Source organism: Mesoplodon bidens (assembly GCF_964165515.1).
Source record: "Mesoplodon bidens genome assembly, chromosome: 5".
Classification (NCBI taxonomy): domain Eukaryota; kingdom Metazoa; phylum Chordata; class Mammalia; order Artiodactyla; family Ziphiidae; genus Mesoplodon; species Mesoplodon bidens.
The window spans coordinates 139,930,168-139,958,131 of NC_138161.1; the positions used below are offsets into that span (position 1 = coordinate 139,930,168).

Below are 27,964 nucleotides of genomic sequence, written 5' to 3' on the forward strand. Positions count from 1 at the left end.
ACAGGAGGAGGGGAGAAGAGGAGGAAGGCATGCCTTTCCCTTTTAAACAGAGTTACTAACACATACATATGGAAGTTAAGAAGAAAAAAGTCATGAAGAACCTAGGGGTAAGACAGGAATAAAGACACAGACCTACTGGAGAATGGACTTGAGGATATGGGGAGGGGGAAGGGTAAGCTGTGACAAAGCGAGAGAGTGGCATGGACATATATACACCACCAAATGTAAAACAGCTAGCTAGTGGGAAGCAGCCGCAGAGCACAGGGAGATCAGCTCGGTGCTTTGTGACCGCCTGGAGGGGTGGGATAGGGAGGGTGGGAGGGAGACGCAAGAGGGAAGGGATATGGGAACAGATGTATATGTATAACTGATTCGCTTTGTTATGGGGCAGAAACTAACACCATTGTGAAGCAATTATACTCCAATAAAGTCGTAAAAAAAAAAAAAAAAAAGAGTTACTGGAAGTCCCACCCAACACTTCTATTCATAGATCACTGGCCAGGCCTTAGTCACGTGGCTTCACCCTGCTGAAAAGGAGACTAGGAATGTAGCAGCATGCCCAGCCAGGAGAGTGGATGCTGGGAGCTCACCAGCAGACTCTGCCCTACCTGATGTCCTCGATATCCGTTCTTCCTGAAAGATTTGGGAGGAAGGGGCCAGATTTCCTTTATCCCTGTACCTCCAAGGCACTAACACATTAGCTGGCATGTGATCTGCTACTTTGCACTCCTCAGAGCAGACCCCAGGCACCTCTTCTCACCTTCCACCTCCTCTTATATCTTCTTTGTTTAAAGTTGGCAAGTTGGGCTTCCCTGGTGGCGCAGTGGTTGAGAGTCCGCCTGCCAATGCAGGGGACACGGGTTCGTGCCCCGGTCTGGGAAGATCCCACATGCTGCAGAGCGGCTGGGCCCGTGAGCCATGGCCGCTGAGCCTGCGCGTCCGGAGCCTGTGCTCCGCAACGGGAGAGGCCACAACAGTGAGAGGCCCGTGTACCACAAAAAAAAAAAATAAATAAAGATGTTATTCTAAAGTTGGCAAGTTGGTTGCGATTTGGGGCATGTTTCTTCTTCATTTTCAGATGTTTTTCCTACCTGAATGACATTAAACTATTCATTCCTCTGTTTCTCAATATCAGCTCTTAACTCAATTCCAGGGATAAGTGATGCTTTGAGTTGATTGTTATGGTTGGAGCTAGACAGAAACCACAGCAGTGGTATGTGGGAGTGGCCTTTTTTGGGAGCATTCTTCTCTGGTGACAACTCAAGCTGGTCTGACTGAGCTGCTGCTTGCCAGGCGGGGGGTGCTGACACGTTCCTAAAGCCTGCCAGGTTTTGATCAGTGGGTGACTACAAAATGGTAGGCTCTTTTTCAAACAAGGTGAATAGGTATGTGGAAGCAGATGTGGGGATAACGAATTCTGTTTTCAGTATAATGAAAGAGGAAGGAGCTAATATTTCTGGAGAACCCCCTATGAGCCGGGTACTGTGCTAAGCAGATCAACTCTGATAACCCTCAAGACAGCCCTAGAAGGTATGTGTAATCATCTCCATTTTCCGTGTGACTGAGGCTCGGAGAAGTTGATTATACTCTACCAGAACACAAGCACCAACCCTTCCCTTCCAGGTGTGTTGAAAGAATCAGCGCCAATGTGTATAAGGTTTTCTGCCCAGTGCCTAGCCTGTCCCTCAGTAAACCCAGTAGCTGTTACTCAGTTCCTCCCTCCTATGACAGTCGAAATCAGTCCCAACTCCTGAGTGTGGGATTGCAAGAGAGCTCGTTCCATTCCTTGGGCTCCTCCAAATCTGTTGAAAGTTCTCAAAACTGAAGAGCCAGGCTGCCTGCTCTCCTGCGACTCTCATAATTAGGACGAGTGCTTAATTGGCATGTTTGTTTCCTCCAAGGGGTGGCTGGCAGAGGATCCTCACACGACAGAGGAGGCTGGCTCTGCTTTTGTTCTTAGCAACACTGTGTGCCCATAGCAACAGCGAGTGAATCCGGCAAAGTTGAAAAGAAAAAGTGCCCAGAGTTTATGTGAAGGTTGATTTCCCCGGAGAAGTTGATACTCTTGCGCAGATGGAAATGATCTCCCCGGGTCCTGAGAAATGTGCTCGGCAACCCCACAAATCCAAACCGTGCCTCTTGTTTTCTTTAAGACAAGGAGTCCGGTCAAGAGGTCTATGTAATGAAAGATGTTTGTAGAATCCATTTCCATTCTGCCCAAATCCATCTGCTTTATGTCTATAATAAATGAATAGTTTTCGGCCACTTTCCCGGGCCAGGTCCCATTAGAGGCACTCACCACAGGGAAAGGTAAACCACCTCCCAATTGATGAGCATTAGCTCATTATGTCCGCAGTGATGGCACTTAACCTTCCCGGCTCGCCTTTCCTTTCTGTGTCTCTGCAACGGCCTGTGACAAATGGGCCGAGGGGCACACACTTAGAATTTAGTACGTGTGGGGCACTGGCCAGCATCACATTACCCGGTGACTGAGGAGAAATGTAGGCAGCAGGAAAGGCCATCCTCTGGGAAGCTGGGGACTGCCTGACCTTTGCCAGGCAGAGGGGTCCCGGGGGTAGCCATCCTGGGGCTTGCTTCCTGACACACCGTCCTGGGAGCACTTGAGAGCTCTTAAAATCCCTCAGGGGTTCCTCATTGCCTATAGGATGAAATCTAGACTCCCCCTTGGGGGACTGCGTGATCCTGGCACCCCCTGCACCCCCGTCTTGGGCCACCCACTCATCGGCTTACACCACACACAGCCACATCTACGTGCTGTTAGTCCATCGCCCACCTTAAGTGGTTTCTGAACCTTTGCAATGCTGGTCCCTGTGCCCGACACACCTTTCCATATCCTCCTTATCAGCTCAATCCCTGTGCCCTATCCTGCCCCAGGCTGAAGGTCACTTCAGAGCGCCTGCCCCAAATAGGTGAGTGTATGAGCTCCTTATGGCTGCTGTAACAAATCGCCACAAAGTATTGGCTTAAAACAACACAATTTTATTTTCTTATGATTCTGGAGGTCAGGAGTCTGAAATCAAGGTGTCAACAGGGCTGCCCTCCTTCTGGAGGCTTTAGGGGCGAATCTGTTTCCTTGCTGATTCCTCTCGTCCTGCTGGGTCCTGGCCCTCCCTCCATCTTCAAAGCCAGCAGCAGAGCATCTTCCTGCCTTCTGATTGCCGCTTTGGCCCTTATGTCTTCCTCTAGTGACCCTCCTGCTCACTCTTATTAGTACCCTAATCATGTTAAAACTGGCCCACCCGGACAATCCAGGATAACCTCTGCATTTCTGATCCTTAATTTAATTGCGCCTTCAAAGTCCCTTCACCTGGCAAAGCCACAGCTGATGACCTCCAGGGTGTAGAAATGACCTTGGTGTCAGTGTGGAGGAGGCTGGTATATCCCTATTGATGGGCTCCTGGCATCGAAGATGGCACAGCAAGGCAGGAATATGTTGTTTGCTTTCAGTCTGAGTTGGGTGGAGTGGGGTCTTGGGGAGGGGCCTTAGGTGCCCCTGGGAAGCTGGAAAGGTCAGCTTATATCCCTAGAAGGCCCAATCCATTGACTGCTTGGGACAGAAACAAAGAGAGGAGGTCCCCATCTGAAAAGGAGGATGCTTGGTCAGGGAGACTCCCTCATTCTCTCGTTTGTGCCACACGCATTCCTGAGTACCTGTGTGCCAGGCACCCTGCAGGAGTTGAGGGGCCTAGATGAATAAGAGACCTCCCTGGAGGAGTTCACCTTCTACTTGGGGAAACAAGGCAGTGGCAGGTCTGTGGTCCATGAAAGAAGAAAGTGATAAAGTAACAGGTACAGTTAGCATGATGGGGGTGTGGGGAGGCATTGGCCTCCAAGGAGAACACCTTGAAGGCAGGGGCGAGGAGGGCATTCGTTTCAGGTAGTCGGAAGAGCATTTACACCAGCAGGAGAAAGGAGCTGCGTGTTGTATTTGAGGAACTGGATGAAATGCTATCGGGATGACTGTGAAGTGGGCGGCGGTAAACTGAGGAGGGGGCGGGGTCCATAGGTGGAATCTGTTTGCCTTGCCACCAGTTTAATGGTACATTCCAAGAAGACCGTATGCCACCTGCTCAACTTGTTAAATCCCTCAGCTGCAATTGCTGTTCACTCGGTGGACCTCTATTAAATGCTTATTGGTGAGAAGCCTTTCCCAGTAGCACAAGTCCCCCACGCTTGCTTCATCTCGCTCGATACTATGACATGATAGGGCAGATGAGTCACTTTTATGGCACGCGTCCGACCTTTGAGACGCGCTCAAATCGGAGCCTGGTGTATTCTCTGCTGAGCCCCCAGAGGGAGTCCATTTCAGCCCTATCATTGTATTTCTCTGGGTTTGGGCTTGGGAGGGTGTTTAGTTGAAGCACGTTGGCGTAAACAGATGACGCGGGAGCACTGACCTCGTTCCTGAGCCTGGGAATGTGCACCCACTGCGACCTGCAGCCTGAGGTGCGGCTCAGACAGAGTCAGTCGCTGTCAGAGCAGCGTGGCTCAGTGTGACCACGCAAGGAAAGAGAAGACAGGCACACGCTTCCTATGTATCATTTGTTCTCCTTCCCATCGTCGCACGGCATCGCATTGATGCCGCCATGCAAACTAATGTTCTAATTTAGAGTTTGGGGGAACTTTGGAGAAAATGGATCGAAACCCAGGTTACCTGAGATGCTGCAGTTCCATGTTTGAAGGGCTCTAAAAAAAAATGATATTTTGTCAGATCGAAGTAGAAGTTTGAAAGGCTTCCTAACAGTTGTAGAAAACAGCCAGCCTCTTCAGATACACTCATTTCAAGGCTGCTCTTGTGAGTAGCTCAGCACACACTGCACATACTATCTCATTAAAGATCCGCCCTCCCCAGGAAGAAGCCAGGGCCAGCAGCTGGCATGCAGTCTGCTTTCTTCTCATGCAGCAGGGGGTGTCCCTGCTGCGTCAAAGTGGGAAGAAACCACAGCCCACCTATGTTGAGAGTCTTTTATCCTCACACCACCATAGCTCAGAACGCTGCCAGACAACTTCTCGATGTACCCAAGGAGGTGCTTAAGCCTTCCCAGTACCAGGAGGCAGGTCCACTCCCAGCTGGCCGGTGCCCTTTCAGTCTCCACCCGGCCCTCCTCTGGGCCCACCCTCTTGTCTCCTTACTCTGTAGCTTTCAGCACCTGGGTGAGGTTAAAGTAAAGCAGAAAACAGCCTGGGCTCCAGGGTAGGTTGGCTGATAGGGCTCTCCTGCCACTGAGGCACTGCCTCCTGGAATGTTCATGAAGGGCTTCACTGGAGTTAGGCCTTGGTTTGACTCCTAGTTCTACCTCTTACTGGCTGTGTGACCTAGGGCAAGTGATAGTCCCTCTCTGAGCCTCAGTTTCCTCATATGCAAGATGAGGATAATATTACTTACACTGATAGGGTTGTTGTGAGGATAAATGAACTATGTATGGAGAGTGTCTGGGCCTGACCCTCTCAAAAAATGCTTGGGCCCCAGATAAAGACAATGAGTGAAATCAGAAAAGACCTGTAGATTAGATTATAGTCCTGTGGCAATGTTAATTTTTTTATTTTATTCGTTCTACAGTTATATAAGAAAATGTCTTTGCTCTTAGAAAACACATACTGAAGTATTTAAAGAGGTATTATGTCTCCAACTTATTCTCAGACATTTCAGAAAAAAATTATAGGTATTTACAGATATGTGTGTATATATGGAGAGGGAGAATGAATGTAGCAAATGTGGTAAAGTGTTAACATTTTTGGGGACTCTGTGTAAAGGGTATATAGGAATTCTTTGTACAAATTTTGCAACTTTTTTTGTAAGTCTGAAATTATTTTCAAATAAGTTTTTAAAAAGTTCCAGTCTGCTCTGAGGCCTGTGACTTCTATTTGGACTATCAGAGATGACATTTGGGGCATCTCACATATGCCTTTTGACCCTAAGGTGATCCGTCAGAGCACAGGGAGGATGTAGAGGTTATGGGCAAACCGTGGTCTTTGGGTCAGGCTGCCTGGCTTCCAGTCCTGGCCTCGCAGCTTCTAAGGTCCCTGAGCTGTATAAGTAACTACTCAGGTTTGAGTTGAAAGTACTTGGTAAGATAAGAGCTGTACCTTGGTGTGGTGCTTGGCACAGGTCCTGGCCCATGGTGAACCTCCTGTACATGTTGTTGTTGTTATTCTTGCCCCCTCAGTCATCCTACAAGTGAGAAGTAATGGCCTGGGTGTGGCTTAGAGACACTGATCTTGACCCTTGTCTTGGTGCCCGCTCCCTGACGTGAGTTTTTGTCCCAATGAAGGCAGGGTGGCTGCGGCGGCGAGTGTGAACGTGCCTGACGAGATGAAGAGCCGAATCCCCGTGGTGCTCCTGGCCTGTGGCTCCTTCAACCCCATCACCAACATGCACCTGCGCTTGTTTGAGGTGGCCAGAGACCACCTTCACCAGACAGGTCAGTCACGGGGCCCAGGCCCAATGGAAGAACTGGTGGGTTGGGCCTCTTGGGGCTTTGCTGGCTGCTGTCATCACCCCCATTATGAAAACTGTTCAGTTTATTCATTCACAGCATAACTGGTGACATACATTTCCTCCATCATATTCAGAGGGCTAACACCCCTTAGCCGTGTGACATGTGTCCAAGTCATATCCCTGGCCATGGACTTGAAATGCTTCTCAGGACCCACTACCTCCCTGTCCACTTCACATTGACCGTTAATGCTAAAAAGACAACTGGGCACGTTATAGAACCTGTGTCTCAATCAGGACGTCCTTCCTGGGGCTCCAGGAAGCATTTACCCACACAGCCAGATGAATAGGTAGCATGTACCTTTGAGAACTCCTGCTACTCTTCAGTGGGTAAACAAATGTTCTATAATGGGGATTTTGACCCGTTCCCCTTTGAGAGAATAGATCTTAGACAATTACAAATTAACAGACTTGTATATAGGGCATTTCTAATACAGATGGCATGGCTTTGCCAGAAATATTTAATCAGCTGGAAATATTTAATCTCGAAATGTTCCATCTCCTTGACTTTCCATTTCATTATTAAGAGAGTAAATTGGCATTTGTAATCTGCACGATTATTTCTAAAGAATATAAGTCATTTATTTGTTGATGTCAGATACATATGAAAGTTTTATTCATTACGTATTTATGTATATCTTATGTATTCATATATGTATTTTGTATTTTTGCCTTGCTCAAAAATGTTTGCTGTTTTTAAACCAAAATCAATTTCTATTTACTTTTAACATAGAAAAAAATAGTTGAGTAACATGTAAATCATTTCTTCAAAGAAATTACTTACAAATATTAATTTATTTTAAAGAATGTCTTTGTTTACAAAACATTTTTTAATTTCTCAAAAAGTGAAGTATTTATTTTTAGTAAATAAATAGCTCTGACATAGGAATAAGAAATCCAAACAGTTAACTTAAAACTGGTCAGTGAGCATTAGTAAGCCATATACCAAAGAAGAAATATAAATGGACAGTACACTTGAGAAAAGCTGCTCAACATCACTAATAATCAATGAAAATGCAAATAAAAACATAAACACCCCAAGGTAATAAGCACCATGAGGGCAGCTACTGTGACTGCTTGAGCACCACAGAATTGCCACCATCTGTCACTAGGCTTATAGCTGGTGCCCAATAACTATCCGTTGTGGTAGTAAATAGTTCTAGCCTATGAGATAGGCAAAGATTAAAGATTGTCAAAATTCAGTGCTAGCAGGATAGGGAGGGAAACAAACACTCATGTATTGGTAGTGATGGTAAATGATAAAACATTTTTGGAGGGCAACTTGGTTTTCCATAGAAAAAGAATTGAAGTCTATATACACATCCATAATGAGGAGAAAAATCAATCAATGGGAGTCAAACCAGAACTGATGCAGATGTTAGAATTAGCAGATTAGGACATTAAAGATTACAATAGTTATGTGACATATGTTCAAAAATTAAGTAGAGACATGGAAAATATTAAAAGGACTCAAATATCTAGACATGAAAACTACAGTAGGTGAGATGAAAAATAAACTGGATAGGATTAATGACAGATTAGACACTGCAGAAGAAAAGGTTAGTGAACTTGAAGCTATAACAGTCTATCCAAACTGAAACAATCCAAAATGAAACATAAAGAGAAAAAAGAATTTTTAAAAATAAATAATATTGGTGAGCTATGAGATAATTTAAATCATCTTAATATACTTGTAACTGAACTCCTAGAAGGAAAAAAAAACAAAGAACAGAAAAAATATTTGAAGCAGTAACCACTGAATTGTTTTCAAATTTGATGAAAACAGATTTAATCAAGTAGCTCAACAAACCCCACGCACAAGAAACATGAAGAAAACAACGCCAAGGTATATGATAATAAAGTTTCTCAAAACCAATAATAAAGAGAAAATCTTAAAGGCAGCTACAGAAGAACAAATAAAGAAGATAGCAGATTTCTTGTTTCTGAATTCAGCAAAAGGGAATTCAGTGGTACAGATCTTCAAAGTACTGAAAGAAAAAAACATGTCAATCTAGGATTCTATATCTGGCAAAAATATCTTTCAAAAACAAAGGCAAAGTAAAGACATTTGCAGATCTACAAAAGCTGAATGATTTCACCACCAGCAAACCTGCACCACAAGCAATACTAAAGTCCTTTAGGCAGAAGTAAGATGATACCAAATGGAAACATGTATCTACACAAAGGAATACAGAGCATTGATAACCACATGGGCAATTATATATGTTTTTTTATTATTTAAATTTCTTTAAAAGATCATTGACCATTTAAACAAACATGACAATATACTGTGGGGTTTATAACATATGTAGAAGTACACTATATGACAGCGGTATCAAACACTGGGAGGGGAAAACGAGGAGAATACTGTTGTAAGGTTTGTATGCTCGACTTGAAGTGTCAGAACATCACTGAAAGGCAGACTGCGATAAGTCAAAGATATATAGTATAAACCCGAACGCAATCACTAAAATTCAAAAGCAAACAGGTATCACTCATAGGCTTTCAATGGAAATAAAATAGAATGAGAATATACTCAGTTAATCTAAGAAGGAAGAAAAAGGGGAATGGGGGACCAAAGAATAGATGGGACCAATAGAAAGCAAATAACACAATGACAGACTTAAACCTAATCATATCACTAATCACGTTAAATATAAATAGTCTAACACATTCTGCTAAAAGGCAGGCATTGTCAGATTGGATAAAATAAGCAGGACCCAACGACAATTATTTGATGCCTACAAGAAACATACCAAATATAAAGACACAATTAGGTTCAAAGTAAGTGAATAGACAACTATCCCATGCAAACACTAATTAAAAGAAAGCTGAAATAGCTCTAGTGTCAGAGAAAGGAGATTTCAGCGGTAAGAATATTAACAGGAATAAAGGAAGACATTTCATAATTAGAAAGAGGTCAATTCTTGGAGAGGAAATAATAATCCTAAACCTTTTAAAAATGTAATAATAGAATATCAAAATACATAAGAATAAAAACATATAGAGCAACAAGGAGAAATAGACAAATCCACAATTACAGTCTGATATTTTAAGTCTCTTCTCACTAATTGATAGAATAAATATGCAGAAAATTATTAAGGATATAGAAGACTTGAACAACACTATCAACCAATTCAACTTAGTTGACTTTCATAGAACACTTACCAAACATCAACAGAATACACTTTCCTTTCAAGGGCACAGAGAACATTTACCAAGATAGACTATATTCTGGGCCATAAAAGAGCTTCGATAAATGTATAAGGCTTGAAATCCTACAAAATGTGTTCTCTAACCACGATGGAATTACATGAGAAATCAATAATAGAAAGATTTCTGGAAGATTCCCCAAATATCAAAATGGAATAACACACTTCTAAAAAAACCCATGTGTCACAAAGGAAATCAAGATGGAAATGAGGAAATATTTTGAACTGAATGAAAATTAAAGTCGAATATATCAAAAATTTGGGGATGTCACTAAAGCAATACTTAGGGGGAATTGTAGCACTAACTAAACACTATATTAGAAAAAAAAGAAAGGTTTTAAGTCAATGACTTCAGCTATGTTAAGAAATTAGGAATAGAGGAACAAATGAAACACAAAATAAGCATAAGAAAGGAAATAATGAAGAACAGAGCAGACATCAATTAAAGAGAAAACAGAAACACTTTACAGAAAATCAGTTGAACCAATAGTTGTTTCTTTGAGAAAATCATTAAAAGTTATAAACTCTAGCCATACTAACAGGAAAATAAAGAGGAAAGACATAAATTACTATTATCAGGAATGAGAGAGGTGACGTAACTATAGATTTTGAAAACTTATATAGAAAATATAAGGGAATATTATAAACAACTTTATGCCTAAAAATTTGATCATTTTAAAAATTGGACTAGACATATCCCTCAAAAGACACACTACCAAAACTCATTCAAAAATAGATTTTTTTTTATGAGAAGAAACAAGTAACCTAAATAGCTTTATACCAACAAAAGAGGTTTAATTTGTGATTTAAAAAACATCCCACAAAGGTTCCTGGGAAGATGGCAGAGTAGGAAGCCACAGGAATCTGTCTCCCCACCTAAACAATAATTGCACCAACAGAATCTGTCTGATGTAACCACTTTTTTTTTTTTTTTTTTTTTTTTTTTTTTTGCGGTATGCGGGCCTCTCACTGCTGTGGCCTCTCCCGCTGCGGAGCACAGGCTCCGGACGCGCAGGCTCAGCGGCCATGGCTCACGGGCCCAGCCGCTCCGCGGCACGTGGGATCCTCCCGGACTGGGGCACGAACCCATGTCCCCTGCATCGGCAGGCGGACTCCCAACCACTGCGCCACCAGGGAAGCCCTGATGTAACCACTTTGGAATACTGAAGTCTGTTGAAGACGGACTACGTCCAGGGGAAGACATGGACAGATAAAGTGCAGTTAAGTTTAGTCAACTTCAGCTCTTAGCCCAGTAAGAGCTACCCCTCCCCCACCCCCAGCCACATGGCAGGCAGCTATGCCCATGTTCCTGGAACAGCCTGCACACAGCTTGTGGAAGCCAGTGTGGGGGAAAGGGCCTCTGTCTTCCGAATACTGGGGATCTATGCTCTGATCTCTGGTTACTGCCTCTGATCACTGATGTGCAGACGAAGGTGGCCAGCCATTGTTGCATCTCCTCTCATTGTTGCAAGCCCCTCCCTCTCCTTCCAGGGGATTTAAACAGTCAGCAGGCTTTCCCCTCCCCTCCTTTTTGTCTTTTTCCCCTTTTGGGAGCCAGACATTAAAGACTAGAACATTCAAAATTAACTGCATATATGGGAAAAATTAGAAAGTGACCACATATGCCTAGGGAAAGTCTGAAAAAAGACTGAGAAGACTTTAACTTTATACTTTGGGATGATCCTCAGCACAAAGACAGCCTACAACCGTCAAAAAGCAATAAGTAATAACAGCAACCAAAAATATCAAACCCTGGGGAAGGAGAATAATCTGATTTCCAGAGTTACCACATCATTAGAGTCAAATGTTGTTTTCAACCAAAAAAATCAGGAGGCATATAAAGAAACAGGAATGTATGGCCCATTCAAAGGAAAAAAAATAAGTAAACAAAAATCACCCTTGAAAAAGACCTGATGGCGGATCTACTAGACAAAGACTTTAAAACAGCTGTCTTAAAGATACTCAGATAACTAAAGGAAGATGTGGAGAAAGTCAAGAAACCATCTATGAATGAAATGGGAATATCAATAAAGGGATAGAAAACCTAAAAAGAAACCAAAAAGGAATTCTGGAGATGAAAGATATAAGAATGGAAATGAAAAGTTCACTAGAGAGATTCAAAGGCATATTTGAGCAGGCAGAAAAAAAGAATTAGCAAACATGAAGATAGGACAATGGAAATTATCAAGTCTGAGGAACAGAAAGAAAAAAGATTAAAGAAAAATGAACAGAGCCTAAGCGACCTATGGGACACCATAAGGTGGACGTTGTGAGAGTCCAAGAAGGAAAAGAGAAAGAAAGGGGCAGAGAGAATATCTGAAGAAATAATGGCTGAAACTTCCCAAATTTGATGAAAAATATAAATACAAACATCCAAGAAGCCCAACCAACTTCAAGTAAGATGAACTCAAAGAGATCCACACTAAGACACATTATAATCCAACTTTCAAAAACCAAAGACAAAGATAATTCTTGAAAGCAGCAAGAGAAGCAAATCATCACGTACAAGGGATCCTCAATAAGATTTTCAGCAGATTTCTCATCAGAATCTTTGGAGGCCAGAAAGCAGTGTACTGTTATATTCAAAGGGCTGGAAGAAAGCTGTCAACTAAGAATCCCATATCTGGGAAATTCCCCAGTGATCCAGCGGTTAGGACTCAGCTCTTCCACTGCCAAGAATGTGGGTTCAATCCCTGGTCAGGGGACTAAGATCCACAGGCTGCACACCATGGCCAAAAAAAACAAAAAACAAAAGGAATCCCATATCTTGCAAAACTATCCTTCAAAAGTGAGAGGAAAATTAAGACATTCCTGGATTTAAAAAGCTGAGGGAATTTGTTACCACTACACCTGCAAGAAATGCTCAGGGAGTCCTGCAGGTGAAATGAAGGGACCCAAGATGGTAACTCAAATTTGTATGGAGAAATAAAGATCTCAATAAAGGTAAATACATGGGAAATTGTAAAAGCTAGTAACAATGGTTTGTAACTGTAGTTTTTATTTTCTACACAATTTAAGAGATTAATACACTTAAAGGGAAAAAAAACTTGGTCTAAAACAAGCTAGTATTATTGTAACTTTGGTTTGTAACTTCAAGTCTGGCTTTCTACATAATTTTAGAGATGAATTCATTTAAAAGAATTACTAGTTTGGGGCACACAACGTATGAAGATGTAATTTTGTGACATCAACAACCAAAAGGGCTGGGGACAGAGCATTAAAAGAGCAGAGATTTTGTAGGTCATTGAAGTTAAGCAGGTGTAAATTCAAATTAGAGTGTTATAACTTTGGGATGTTAAATGTAATCCATGGTAACCAGAAATAAAATAGCGATAGAATACACACGAGAAAATGAGGAAGGAATTTAAATGTTTCACTACTAAAAAATCAACTAAAAGACAGTAATGCAGGAAATGAGGAACAAAAATATATAAGGCATATAGAAAACAAATAGCACTATGACAGAAGTAAGTCCCTCCTTATCAGTAATTACCCTAACTGTAAATGTATTAAACTCTCCAATCAGAAGATGAGGAACAAAATAAGGATGTCCATTCTTATCACTTCTATTCAACATCGTACTGGAGGTTCTAGCCAAAACAACCGGCAAGAAAAAGAAATAAAACTCATCTAGACTGGAATAGGAAAACAAATGTTTGTAGATGACATAATCATCTATGGAGAAAATACATAGAAATCTACAAAAAAGCTCCTAGAACTCATAGGTGAGTTTAGTAATGTTGCTAGATAGGAGATCAATACATAAAGATCATTGCATTTCTATATACAAGCAGCAAAGAATCATAAATTTAAATTTTAAAATAATACCATTTACAATAGCATAAAAAAAGAAATAGGGATAAATCTGGCAAAAGTGTGCAAGATCCATATGCTAAAAACTACAAAACACTGTTGCAATAAATTTAATACAACCTAGTTAAGATGGAGAGATATGCCTTGTTTTGTGGGTTGGAAGACTCAACAGTGTTAAGATTTCAGTTCTCTCCAAATTTACTTATAGGTTCAATTCAATCCCAATAAGCTTTTTGGTAAAAATTGATAAGCTAATTCTAAAATTCATATGGAAATGCAAATGACCCAGGATAGCCAAAGTAATTTTGAAAGAAAAGGAACAAAGTTGGAAGATTGACACTATCTGATTTGAAGACTAATTATAAAGTTACAGTACTTGTTACAGTGTGGTATTGGTGTAAAAATAGTTAAATAGATCAGTGGAGCAGAATAGTGAGCACGAAATTTGACCCCCCCCCTTACATAGATAACTGAGTTTTGACAAAGTTGCAAAGGGCAACTCAGAAGAGAAAGGATACTCTTTTCAACAAATGGTATGGAACAATTGAGTATCCATATGTTCCCCCCTACCCCCACCAAAAAAATAACACTCAACCAGAAGCTGGCACCATATACAAAAACTAACTCAAAATAGATCATAAACTTTAATGTAAAGCATAAAACTATGAAATTTCCAGAAGAAAACAGGAGAAAATCTTTGTGACCTTAGGTTAAAGTTTTCTTAGATAAGACACTACCAAAAGCATGATCCAAAATAGGAAAAAAAAAAAAGACAAATTAGATTTCATCAAAATTAAAAGCTTCTCCTCTTCAAAAGACACTAAGAGAATAAAAGACAAGCCATAACCTGGGAGAAAGGATTTGCAAAGCATAAATCTGTTAAAGGACTTTTATCCAGAATATGTAAGGACATCTCAATACAGTAATTTTTTTAAAAACCAAATAACCCGGTAAAAATTGGAGGAACTATTTGAACAGACTCTTCACCAAAGAAGTTATATAGATGGCAAATAAGCACACAGAAAGATGCTTAATTGCATACAGGAAATGCAGAATAAGACCACAATGAGATACCACTGCATCCCTATTAGAACAGCTAAAATTAAAAAGACCAGTCATACCAACTGTGGGCAAAGATGTGGAGTAATTGGACTTCTCATACACTACTGGAAGGAATGTGAATAGTTCAATGGCTGTGGAAAACAGCTTGTCAGTCTCTTACAAGTCAAAAATAAAATGTCCTTATCTCTTAGAAAAAAAAAGTATATATCCATAGTCTAGCAATTCCACTTCACAAAATTTATCCTAAGGCAAGTATGTGGGGGAAACAAAGAATATTTCTATTTGGGAGAAAGTAGGAATGTATTCCCTATATGTCTTAAAGTAGTGTGTGGAATCATGTCCTTTTCAGGGTGTATAGCATCTACTTTGCTTGGTATAAACATCTGCTTGACTCTTAGCCACTAAGTAGCTTTTCCCAGCAACCCTGGCTCATCAGAAATGCCCCTGTTGTCTTCGCTCTGAGGTTTATCAGGGCAGGGCCTGTACTCTGCTTTGTGCAATGTGCTGTTTCCCAGGCAGGTATATCTGTACACTGTATTGGGGACTTTGGATACTTCATGTACTTGCAGACTCTCATTTAGCACATGGTCAGGCTCTAGCGTGGCCCAGCGAGGTGTCAGAGAATATTCCTCATCCTTAAAGCTCATGATAACCACAGAATGCATGAATAATTAACCATATGGATACAGTATATTTTTATATTGCATATGATTTCTGTAACTTAAAGTATCAATAGGTAGAGGGGCCTCACATATGACCTCGAGCATCTTTTTGCCTTTATTCTCAGTCATTCTTGCATAGAAAGTACCTGGTCATTTTTGAAAGTCCAGAATGGATTCTGCTGCCTGTGTCTTTGTGTGTTATACAGCGGGTTGACATCTTTCAACGTTCCACAGATACCTACTGCATCTTCTTCATGCCAGGCACTGTTGCTGGAAATAGAATCGATTAAATTGCATCTCCTGCCCAAGAGGGATGCACAATGTAGGTGATGAGAGACACATGGTAGCAAGTAACTGTGGCACTAGATGCAAAGGAGAGACATCTGTCACCTGGCAGTTAGGGAAAGCTTTTTGGAAGAGATGACACCCAAGGCTTGAAGAACATGAAAGACTTAGCCAAGCATAGTTTAGAGGGCATTATGGGCAGAGAAAGCAGCACTGGTAACACAGAGGTGGAAGAGAATCACGTTCCCGCACATGGGAGAGAAATGAGGCTGGAGGTAGGGAGAACCAGGTCATGGAGAGGGGTGCGTGGTGAGAATTTCCCTTCTCTGCACAGCTGGGCTTCCTCTCCCCCTACCCACAGCCCCAGTGGCCAGCTGTAGCCTCCCATAGCCAGCAGAGCTGTTCATCAAGCCATCACCCGACCCCTCATTTCTCCGGGGACAAATATTTAAACAGGGCCTTTTCTCTCAATCAGAATCAGCTCACAATTAACGCTGGATGAAAATCTGGCTTCACAGCGGACTGTCTTTTTTCATAAAGAAAATGAAATCTCCCTTCTGTTGGTGTATTTTCACAAAAACAACTCAATTTTAATTCGATATTACACTCATATAAATTGAACTAAACAAGCTGAAACAATTTGTGTAGTACATTTGAGGAGAAATTAATAGTTCATTCCTAGTTTGCTGCAGTAGCTCTAATTACTTTGTTGTTTTGAGCCCTTTCCCCTTTGCCAAGCACCACTTCTTCAAACTGCAACTCTCCTTCCTTCCTTTTTCTCCTGAAGCAACAGCAAAACCTTAAAAACTGACAGAGGCACTATAATGTATCACAACTTTTTACTGTCTTTAGTCCTGTGATAACACACCCCTTTATAGTAAAAAAAATTTTACATTGGATGAAAACTTAGGTCTGAAATTTTTCATTGTTAATACCCTGACAAAAAGTCATACATGCTCAAAGGATGAAAAGTTGAGCCAGCTATTTTTTTATACTCCTTTACTTGAAAGAATGTTGGGGAATATGATAAGGGCTGGTAGGAATGTGTGATATCTGTGGATTTTCTGTATTTTATAGTGTTGTCCTCTAATCGTAGGCGCTTTCTTGCCTTGCACTGTGTGCTGTGTGGGGAACTCTCAAAGAAGATTCTCAAAGCCTTAATGGATGAATTTGTGTAGTGGGTGTGGGTGGTTTTAAAAAGTTCATTTGGGAGTTTTATTCTTGGTTTGCTGATTTTTGACAGAAATGACTCAGCCCAGCATATGACTAATCAATAGCATCAGACATACCTAAAGCTTTCTTTGGATTAAGAATTTGAGCCCGCATTTCTCCTAAGATGTTGGATGTATTCCCAGTTGTAAGTAGTTGTTTTCCCAACATGTAGTCGCAAACTTACTAACGAAGGTTGAATTAAATTTAAATCCTGTTTTCTGTTACTTTGACAGTCTGTTATTTCTAGTCAGCATGATTTGGCCATTGGCCTATATTTCAACAGCAATCCACTTGTATTTCTTTTTTAAAATCAGGTTTTCTGTCAGCTTCATTAACACTTATTCATTTAATGCTTATTGAGCACCTGTTCATTTTACATACTTAACAAACACATACCATCCTTACTATTTGTCAGGTAGTGTTCTGAGTACATTACCTTTAAACAAAGGTCATTGAATCTTCCTAGCAACCCTATGAGGTGGATGCTGTTACTCCCCCTATTTTACACATGGGGAAGCTAAAGCTCAGAGAAGTTGAGTGACTTGCCCAGCATCACACACAGGGTAGAACCAGTCTGCCCTGAAGTCTGTGCTTGTAGCCACCATGCCGTGTTGTCTCCATTCACTCAACAGACTTCTTGTTGAGCACCTGTCTGTGCTGGAAACTGTGCTAGAAGCAGAGGCAACAAAAGTGGGCCCTTCGCCCCTAGGGAGTGTCTTGGTCAGTTTAGGCTGCTCTAAGCAAAAATGCCGTAGACTGGGTGGCTTGTAAGCAAGAGAAATTTCTTTCTCACAGTCTGTAGGCTGGAAGTCTGAGATCAGGGTCCCAGCATGGTTAGTTTGTGGCAAGAGCTCTCTTCAGAGTTGCAGACTCTGACTTCTCATCATGTCCTCACATGGAGGAGAGCAGAGAGAGGAAGCAAGCTCTCGTGACTCTTATAAGGTCACGAATCCTATTCACGAGGGCCCCACCCTCATGACCCTGACTAATCCCAATTACCTCCCGAAGGCCCCATCTCCTAATAGCATCACATCAGGGAGTAGGTTCTCAACATATGAATTGGGGGGGGGGGGACACAAGTATTCCGTCTGTAACAGGGAAGCAGACGTTAATCAGATCCCACAGAGGTAAAATTACTCGGGCGACACATGCCTCTGAGGGGTGTTCCTGCTGCTATCAGGGTGAACAGTGAGGCAACTTGACAGAGGCAGGGAATCCAGGGAAATTGTTTCTGAAAATGTAAGGACTGAGCTGGAGAAGAGTAGTGAGGCACATTTTAGGCTGAAAGTGGGGTTGGCCTGGGTCAGGGGATGCAGGGAAGGAGCACTCTTGGACCAGGAAAGTGTGTGTACAAAGGCTCCTTGTGGGAAGAGGACAGAGCCGCTGAGGGATGACCGGGAAGCAGGAACCGAGGGGGTTGTTACGGGAGGTGAGGAAAGGGTCGGGGGCAGACCGTGAGGGCCTTGCCGGCCATCGTTAAGGAGTCTGTGTTTCATCCTAAGAGCTGTGGGAAGGTCTGCCTTTCCCTCCCTCCTCTTTGTATCCCCCCCCCTCCGCCATCCTAGCACTAAAGAGTGGGCGGAGGGAAGCCAGTTAAGAGGCCATTTAAGCAGTACTTCTGATGAGAGGGTGACATGACAATGGAAAGAAGTTGGTGGATGGGGAAGGTCATTACAGGGTGAAGCTGACCTGATAGTGGTTGGGTCTGAGGGGGAGAGGGAGCGCCACCCACGGAGAAGGAGAGTCTGGAGGTGGAGCAGACTCGGGGAGGGACAAGTTCAGCTTCAGACCTGTTGACTTTGAGAGACCCACATGAGAGAACATCACATGGGCTTTAATGATTACAGGAGACTGTGGAAGTGCAAGCCTGGAGCACAGCAGGTATTCAAGGTCAGGAGGTAGTGCTGTCCCTACCTTTATAGACAGGGAAACCGAGGCTTGGAGAGGTTATCACTTACAAAGTTAGTACGTGGGGGAGCTGGGGCCTGAACCCAGGCCTTGGGCCCCGAGGCCAGTGTTCTTCTCACTGCCCTGTGCCGCAGAGATGCACCAGCAGGCTCTTGTGAGGCCTCCTGAATGTGCAAGTCCCAAAGACAGATTTGATGGGAGCAAAGTCTGAGTGAACTCATAGAAAGTAGGAAGGTGGTCAGGGCTTGATTTTGGAGTCTGAAATGCCAGGTAATGTGGACTTTAGGTGAAGGGAACTCACTGAAACCCTTTGACCAAGTGTCTTCATCAGATGCCTACGAAGTAAGGTCTCTGCCATGGATGGAACCTGGACACAGGGATCCTCAGATAGATGGCCTCCAGAAAATCACCTGCTAGAATACTCTCAGCAGCCTGTACCTGGATAGCCGGACCCCATCTGATGCCAGGGATGGCTGACTCAGAGTTCAAGCCCTCTTCCCCAGAGTGACCAAGACTCAGCCTTGGGGGCAAGTGCACAGCCCTGGACAAGTCCTGCCTGCAGCGTGGCCCAGTGTGCATTTCCCACCCTGTTGCCAAGGTGATCTTATGAGACCTTGGCAAATGCCTGGATGAGGTTCTGCCTTCATGGTAGTTACTTGCCTTCCCATCTGGAAACGCTACCGAATAGGGAAATGACTTATTCTCAGCAAACTCTTGCTAACTCTGCAGTCATCACTTTTTCCAAGTGCTCAGAAACTGTCAGTGTCAGACTATGTTTCCCGATTTTCGCTCTGGCTGGAATTCAGCTTCCCAAACTATATTTTCCAGAATTTATTCTTTGTGCTTTGTTTATAATTGATTCAATAGATGCCCCCAGAAAGAAGAGCATTGGTCTTCTAGGTGCATGCAGCAGAAGTGGGCACAGATCTGCTCTCAGCCAAGTCTCTGTCCTGGCTTAGGCAGAATCCGGGAGGCCGTGCCTCTGCCTGGCAGCCTGCCTGCTCACAGGCCCCACCCGGCCCTGGCTGCTGCCCAGCCACACTCGGCTCTGACTTGGTGTTGCTCCTGAGATTCTCATCTCTTTCCCTGCTTTCCCTTGGATGCCACAACCTACAGGAGAAAGAATCGCAGAATGGTGAACCATAGAAAGGACATGCTCCCTTCCCTATGACCGTGGGGTCACAGAAAGAACACTGACTTTGAAGGCAGCCTTAGCATCAAATCCACCTTCTAGTGCATGACCTTGAACAATTTACTTCACCCCTCCGACATGTGTTTTTCCTCAACTGCAACATGGGAAAAATATCTCCTAACTTTAAAGGTTATTTATTATAAGGGCTAAACGAGATGATGTACATGAAGGGTCTAACCTACTCGACAAATCCAATACATGTTTGGTCTCTCCACTTGTATCCTAAGCAGGGCCCCCTCAGTGCGAGCTCAGAGTAGCTCCTGGTCCGGTGGCCACCACCAGACAGGTTAACATAATATTCTCACATCTACGCATGGAAGTGAGAAAACCGCAGAACTGTTTCTTCTGTTTTCTTTAGCACTTTCTTGATACTTTATGATGTTATTGCCTAACAATCCTGCCTCACACATTTGTGGCATCCCAGATTAAATTGCATCGTAAAGATAACAACCTGGTTGAAAGCCTTGTCCTTTTTTTTCCCTTTGGACAACCTTGAGGAGGGGAAAGGTATTTTATGGCTCCCAGGAGTTCCTCTCAGTGACTTGCATTTTAAATTGGAGCATATTTATTACAATATCATTTACACCAGCAGTTTTCTGTGTTAAATAAAAATGTCTGGTCAGTGTCCAGTGTGATGCACGTTACTTTTGCTACCCCTGTGACTTTAATTTTGATCCTTTATTCACAGTGAATATTGAGAGAATTAAATGCACCATGATATGGTGGTGCAGTACAATCTGAGGTAAGGGGGAAAATTAAGCTGTAATAATTCTATTTAAGGCAGTGACAGCCCCAGTTCTGGGTCTTCTGGGCTTTCGGAGATATCATCAGAGCATGAGTAAATATTACATAAGCTCAGCATGTTACTTTAATCTTGGGCTCACACGGTCATTTATTAATCAGAGTGATTTTAATATGTATTCATGGGCATTACTCCAGCCTGGTCTGAAAAACTGTTCATTTTCACGTTTCTAATTTAGGAGATTTTTCTGGAGAAGATAGATTTAAGAATGTTGAATTACTCCAGCAATTGTTTGGAACCAAGACAATTTTTTCCTCATCTTGTGAGGCTTTAAGGGTTTGAGGCTGCACAAGTGTTACATTCCAAATTCTTTCAAGAGGAGGTGCTGTTCTGATTTAATAACAAATCAGCATTTTCCTTATCCTTCTATGTCTACTTTGGGATGTAGCCTGAAGGAAACAGATCCTGGCAGGGTCTCTGAGGGGGGCAGTTTCCACGGTATGTACTCTCGCACCAGACTCGGTTGTGCCAGGTTAGGGGGTGAACAGAACCTCACCTGTGAGTGTGCCTTGTATCAAGACCCTCAGACACTTCCCGAGCACCCTGCACCCCCCCGTATTCTGGTTTGCATCTGCCTCACTGCAGCTCATATGCACATGCTGTGAAAAATGGGAGCCATCGCTTGTGTCCTCATAAACCATAAGGTGCTTCCCACCTTTTCCCCTCATTTCTCACCCTCTTCTCCTTTCCCCCAACAAGATAGAAAGCTAAAAGAAATCAGTGTTTTTGGTTAATTTTTTGCTGTTTTATTCTTCAAAAAGAGTTGAAATTGCAAAGCATATATCCAACAAAAAACTGGAGTCCTGAATACATAAAGAATCTCACCCTCATACCCTGTTGGTGGGAATGTTGGTGCAGCCACTATGGAAAACAGTATGGAGGTTCCTCAAAAAATTCAAAATAGAGCTACCATATGATCCAGCTATTCCACTTCTGGGTATTTACCCAAAGAATATGAAAACACTGATTCGAAAAGATGCATGCACCCCTATGTTCATTGCAACATTGTTTACAACAGTCAAGATATGGATACAAAGTGCCCATCAACAGATGAATGGATAAAGAAGATATGGTATATATATATACAATGGAATACTACTCAATCGTTAAAAACAAAAAGGAAATCTTGCTATCTGCGACAACATGGATGGACTTAGAAGATACTAAGCTAAGTGAAATAAGTCAGAGAGAGAATGACAAATACCATATGATTTCACTTATATGTGCAACCTAAAAAACAAAACAAATGAACAAACAAAACAAAAACAAACTCATAGATACAGAGAGCCGATTAGTGGTTACCAGAGGGAAAGGGATTTGGCAGGGGTGCTAAATGGGGAAGGGGGTCAACTGTATGCTGATGGATGGTAACTAGACTTATCATGGTGATCATTTGTAGTGTATACAAATATCGACTTATGTTGAACACCTGAATCTAATATAATGTTATATACCAATTTTACCTCACTTAAAATAAATAATTCTCAAAATTTAATAAAAATACAAACAGTCCAATAAGGAAATGGGCAAAGGCACATTTCACTGAAGAGGATATACAGATGGCAAATAAATACATGAAAAGGTATTTGACAACATAAGTCATTAGGGAAATGCAACTTTAAAAACATAATAGGGTATTACCATACACCTATTAAAATGGCTAAAATAAAAAATAATGATGACACTAAGTGCTTGAAAGGATGGAGAGAAAAAGGACCATTCGTAATTTCTGGTGGGAACGTAAAATGGCTCAACCTCTCTGGAAAACAGTTTGGCAGTTTCCTGTAAAACTAAAAGTGCAACTACCATATAACCCAGCAATTGCACACATGGGCATTTATCCCAGACAAATGAAAACTTATGTTCACACAAAACCTGTACTCAAATGTTCATTACAGCTTCATTTATAATAATTAAAAACTGGAGACAATCCAGGTATCCTTCAGGGGGTGAACAATTAAACTGGGATACATCCATACCATAGAATAGGCTCAGTATAATAAGAAGCAAACTATACACACAACAACTTTGATGACTCTCCAGGGAGTATGGCTGTGTGAAAAAAGCCAATCCTAAAAGGTTATGTATTAAATGATTCCATTTATATAACAGTCTTGAGATGACAAAACTATATAAATAAGAATAGACTTGTGATTGCCAGGGGTTAGGGTGAGGGCTTGGGAGCAATGGGAGGGAAGTGGGTGTGGTTATAAAAGGACAACACGAGGGTTCCCGGTGGTGAGGGAACTATCATGTAGTTTGCTGTTGGCGGTGGATACATGAAACCTACAGATGAAATGAAATTTCATAGAACTAAACACACACACTCAAATGAGCAAGTGAGTGCATGTGGAACTGGTGAAAGCTGAATAAGATGGGTGGATTCTATCAGTCTCAGTCCTGGGTGTGATATCAAGTATCATACTGGAAGATGTTACCGTTGGGGGAAACTGGGTGAAGGGCACGTGGGATAGTCCTGCATTATTTCTTACAACTGCTTTTAAATCTTCAATTATCTCAAAAAGCTTAATTTAAAAAACAAGAAAGATTGAAACAACATATTTTATGAATGTAAGGATGAAAGGGTGAAGTGAGGAAGTGACACTGTCTTTTCAATGGACCTCTTCCACACCAGGGGTTTTTAAATAGAATCATGTCACCCTCAGAACAGTGCTGTGAGTATTAATATTCCCATTTTACAGGTGTAAGTAAACTTGAGTCCTGGAGAGGTGATACATTTTGCATGAGATCTCCCCAGCAAGTAAAAGACAAAGCCCCAGTCTCTTAGAATGCAAAGCCAGTGCTCTTGTCATCTCTCCATGGGGGTCCCCATCTCCTGAGCAAACCATGCTGTCTCTACCTGCTGCTCCTGCCACCATACCAGCCAGTCAGGTTGAACTTTCCAACTCCCTGAGGAGACAGCTGCAGAGTTAACATGCCAGGACCTGGAACCATCTCAGTCTTCCAAATGGGAAGCAAAGATCATTCAGACTCAGGCACCAGCATTTGCCTGCTTTTCTAAGCAGATCATAGAGAGAACTCACGCAAGAGCATTCAGAAAATCCAAGCCAACATCAGATTAAACAGTCAGCGAAGTAACACTCCCAGCAGCACAAAAGGCATTAATTAAAACGCATTGAAAAGATGTGTCTGTATAAATACTTCTAAAGGTGAGGTGGTTGAGAAAGGGTTTGACCTTGGGGAGATTGATGAGTTAACTGATAGTTATAGCGAAGATAAATCTTAAGAGGACAAAATCATTTAAGAATGGATTTTATAAGCTAATGAGATTGGTTCCTTCAAGTGGGTGAATGGGAACAGAGTGAATAAGAATTCAGGATGGGAATGGGGTAGAAACTAGGAAGAGGAAGGAGAGAGCCTTCTCTGAGCACACCACTGTTTTCAGTCTGTCTCTTAGAACCACAGAATCTCACAGCCCCAAAAACTGACTGTATAATTAAGGTCAACCAGGCTGTGAGGGGAACCCAAGCTGTAATACAGACAGTAACAAATGAGCCTATTTCTATGATAAATGAATTACCACACTGAAGCCAATGGGAAAGGAAAGAACCATCTTCAGTAACTTGGAAAGCATCATTGTGACTGGATACTGCAAGGCTAAAGACAAAAAAAAAAGTGTGCATAAATACTGTTCTCTAGTCAGAAAATGTATTTTCCACGGGAGTGTTGGTAAGCAATTTTGAAACTACTCTATGTAAATAATAGTAGGATCAAGCAAATGAGTAAATTATTGTGGTTGACAGAGCCAGGTATCTCAGTGTTAAAAAAAGGAGTTACAGGGGCTTCCCTGGTGGCGCAGTGGTTGGGAGTCCGCCTGCCGATGCAGGGGACACGGGTTCATGCCCCGGTCCGGGAGGATCCCACGTGCTGCGGAGCGGCTGGGCCCGTGAGCCATGGTCGCTGGGCCTGCGCGTCCGGAGCCTGTGCTCCGCAACGGGAGAGGCCACAACAGTGAGAGGCCCGTGTACCGAAAAAAAAGAAAAAAAAAGGAGTTACAAATAAGGAAAGGAGGGGAAGGCTAGAATGAACTCTGTGCGCTGTCAGATTAGAATCGGGAGTTTCAGTGTGAACTCATGGTTTGTAATATATATCCAGATGGATAGTTACAGAAATAAATACAGCAAGGTGTGTGTACACATGTGTGAGTATATATGTATATATAATTTCTAGTTCTGTCTTCTAAGAGGTGCCTAGAGACCACAAAATTCCAGAAGCAATGAGCACAACTAGGCCTCTTGGTCTCTTATAAAAGAAACCCAAGCTTCTTAGAAAAATGATTAATTCCAGAGCAGGGGCAGAGAAAGTACAGGATGAGCATGAATGTCTTGTGGTTCCAGAAAACAAGGGAATACTTAGTAAATGGTGGGAGCATGTCAAAAAGACATAGGAGGCAACCTAAAGGAGCTTCCATTGGGCAAATCTGGGATAATCTGAGGAACAAAATAAATACTGATAATGGAGTCCACCCCACAGAATAAAATAAATATTCATGAGTCCATATTGACATAAATAAGTGATTTAATGAATAAGTGCAGGAAAGGCAACATTTCTTCCTTCCAGTAGAATTCTAATTAATACAGTAGAAAGAATGTTGGAAATAGAAAATCACCATTTGGCCAACATCATAGTAATGATTGTTGCACACCAGAATCCTCAATGGATGCTAAAATTAGTGGGTGAAAGTATGATATTTGCATAGTCTCAAAGCGCTTTCCCACAAGATCCTTGTTAATTACAAATACACAGGAGAAAATAGTGACTTCACAATAGAGAAATCTGGCAAACACCACCTCAACAAAGTATTAAAGGTAATATCACCAGAATCAAAACAGATCCCTGATATGGTGCACCGAGACAGGCACAACGTCACCTCTGAGATATTCTTGCCTAAGGTACATAACCTCAATCTACTCATGAGAAGACATCAGACGAACCAAACTGAGGGATGTTCTACAAAATAACTGGCCACTCCTTTTCTAAAGGTTATGAGAGACTGAGGAGCTGTCCCTGATTAGAGGAAACCAAGGAGATAGGACAGTCACATGCGATGTGACTGGGAATCCTGGATCAGACCCTACATTAGAAAAAAATCCATTGTGGACAAAATAGGGGAAGTATGAACGAGGTCTATAGATTAGTGAATAGTGTTAATGTTAATTTCCTGGTTTAGATCACTGTATCATGCTTATATAAGATGTTAACATTAGCGGAAGTCTAGTGAAGAATATGTGGGAAGTCTTTGTACTATCTTCGTTGAGGTCTAAAAGTATTCTGAAATAAAAAGCTAAAAGATGTAAAAGTACAAAGGAAGCCAATAATTATATTGAAACCGTTATCCAGATAACTAAGCAAATTCGCTCTATAGTAAAGACAATTTTATTACTTGAAACCAAAATAATAGTAATAATATTACATTTGAATGGCTCCTTACATATTACAAAATGTTTTTACATACATTCTGTTATTTAATCCCCCCAAACAAGCCCATGAGGTAGCATTGTTTTCCTCCCACTTTAGAGATGAAGAATCTTAATCTAAGAGTTACTTGGTATGGTTAAAACAAGCACAGATCATGTCAAGAAGCAAAACTTCAGAGCCAGACAAATGGACCTGGGACCTTTCAAATCCTAGCGCTGCCATTTCCATCCTATTGCAACCTTGGCCAAGCCAGTTATGAAATCTTCGGGGATTCTGAGATTATTGTGAGAATCTACAGGAGTCAGAGCATCCCTGACAATGGTCCTGGCCACACTGTAGACACTCAGAGTAGGACACAGCTTAACGATATTTGAAGGAGTCCATCTCTTTTTTTAAAAAATCTATCTGTATGTCTGTGTATGTGTAGAATATACACATAAGTCTGCATATATTTGTGTATTTTTAAGAGTTAACAATAGGTACATTTTCAAAGTGACCATTTCTCATATCAAGGTGTGTAAGGAATGAACTAGGGTGAGGAGGAAGAATGGCGATCCCCTGGCAGGCAGCCCCTCCACTGCTCTCTGAATCATCCCCCATCTGTCTCTAGTGCCGCTGCCATCTTTGGAAGTGCTTGGAAAACTTTGAAGCTGTTTGAACCCAGGATATCTTTTCCTGAGCCTGCTGAGGACTTCAACACACACAAGCTGTGGAATAAGAAGCAGGAGGCTGGCGTTGCCTCGCCCAGTGCCCTGCACACCACTGCCCCTCATCGCATGCTTATTACATGAATTTATGAGAACTTTGCCCTGAGAGTAGTTGTCTCTCCACCTTCATATTTTCACCAAATCGCTTTACACTTGGTGGTCTTTCATGTCTCTTCTACCTCTTGGAATGTAGTGGATTTACATCTCCTCTGAGACTAGGCTCAAAAATTAGCACATGAGGCAAATCACATATAATCAGTAATACCCTTGAACATACCTTGAATCACTCCATGCAGGATGACATGTGTACAGCTCAGTGTAGAGTTTCAGTTAAGAGTGTCCCTGGAACCAGACTACCTAGGTTCACACTCCAGTGCTACAATGAATTCACTTTGTGACCTGGGGCACTTAACCTCTCTTCTTTTTGTAAGAGAGTATGAGGATTAAAGAGATGGTATAGGTAAAGCCTTTAGCACAGTTCCCAATACTTTGTTAGCACTCAGTACATGCCACTCATTACAGATCTTCCTCCACTTATGATGGGGTTACGTCCCGATCAACCCATCGTAAGTTGCAAACACTGAAATTCGAAAGTGCATTTACTACATCTGACCTCCCGAACATCATAGCTTAGCCTCGCCTACATTAAATGTGCTCAGAACATTTACATTTAGCTGGGCAAAATTCTTTAACCCAAAGCCTATCTTATAATAAAGGGTTGACTGTCTTGTGTAATTCATTGAATACTGTTCTGAAAGTGAAAAACAGAATGGTTGTATGAGTACAGAATGGTTGTAAGTATAGCGGTTGTTCACCCTGGTGATCGCGTGGCTGACCAGGAGCTGGGGCTGCTACCGCTGCCCCGGCATCACAAGAGAGTATGTACTGCATGTCACTAGCCTGGGAAAGGCCAAAATTAAAACTTCAAAATATGGTTTCTACTGAGTGCATATCACTTTCAAAAAGTCAAGGACTGTCTGTATTATTATTATACATTTACATATGTACAATAAATGCAGTGCATACATAAAATATAACTTTAAAATAATTTAATTACATAAACTAGAGCATATAGTTGAGTAAGTTAAGTCCTCTTCTGCTGTGATCCTCCAGGACTAGCTCCTTAAGCAGTAACAAGCTGCATTTTGAGCTG

General features: G+C 42.0%; 1 protein-coding gene across 2 annotated transcripts in view; it reads left to right on the top strand.

Annotated features, from left to right (window-relative positions):
• Nucleotides 1–27,964, top strand: part of NMNAT3 (nicotinamide nucleotide adenylyltransferase 3) — a 116,427-nt gene that overhangs the window by 46,042 nt on the left and 42,421 nt on the right. Inside the window, exon 2 of one of the 2 annotated variants that reach the window (XM_081234434.1) lies at nucleotides 6,294–6,443. In XM_081234434.1, coding sequence (XP_081090560.1) covers nucleotides 6,335–6,443 — 109 coding nt within the window. In that variant the 5' untranslated portion in view covers nucleotides 6,294–6,334. The remainder of the gene's footprint in view (nucleotides 1–6,293; nucleotides 6,444–27,964) is intronic. The other variant, XM_081234435.1, reaches the window with a different exon arrangement.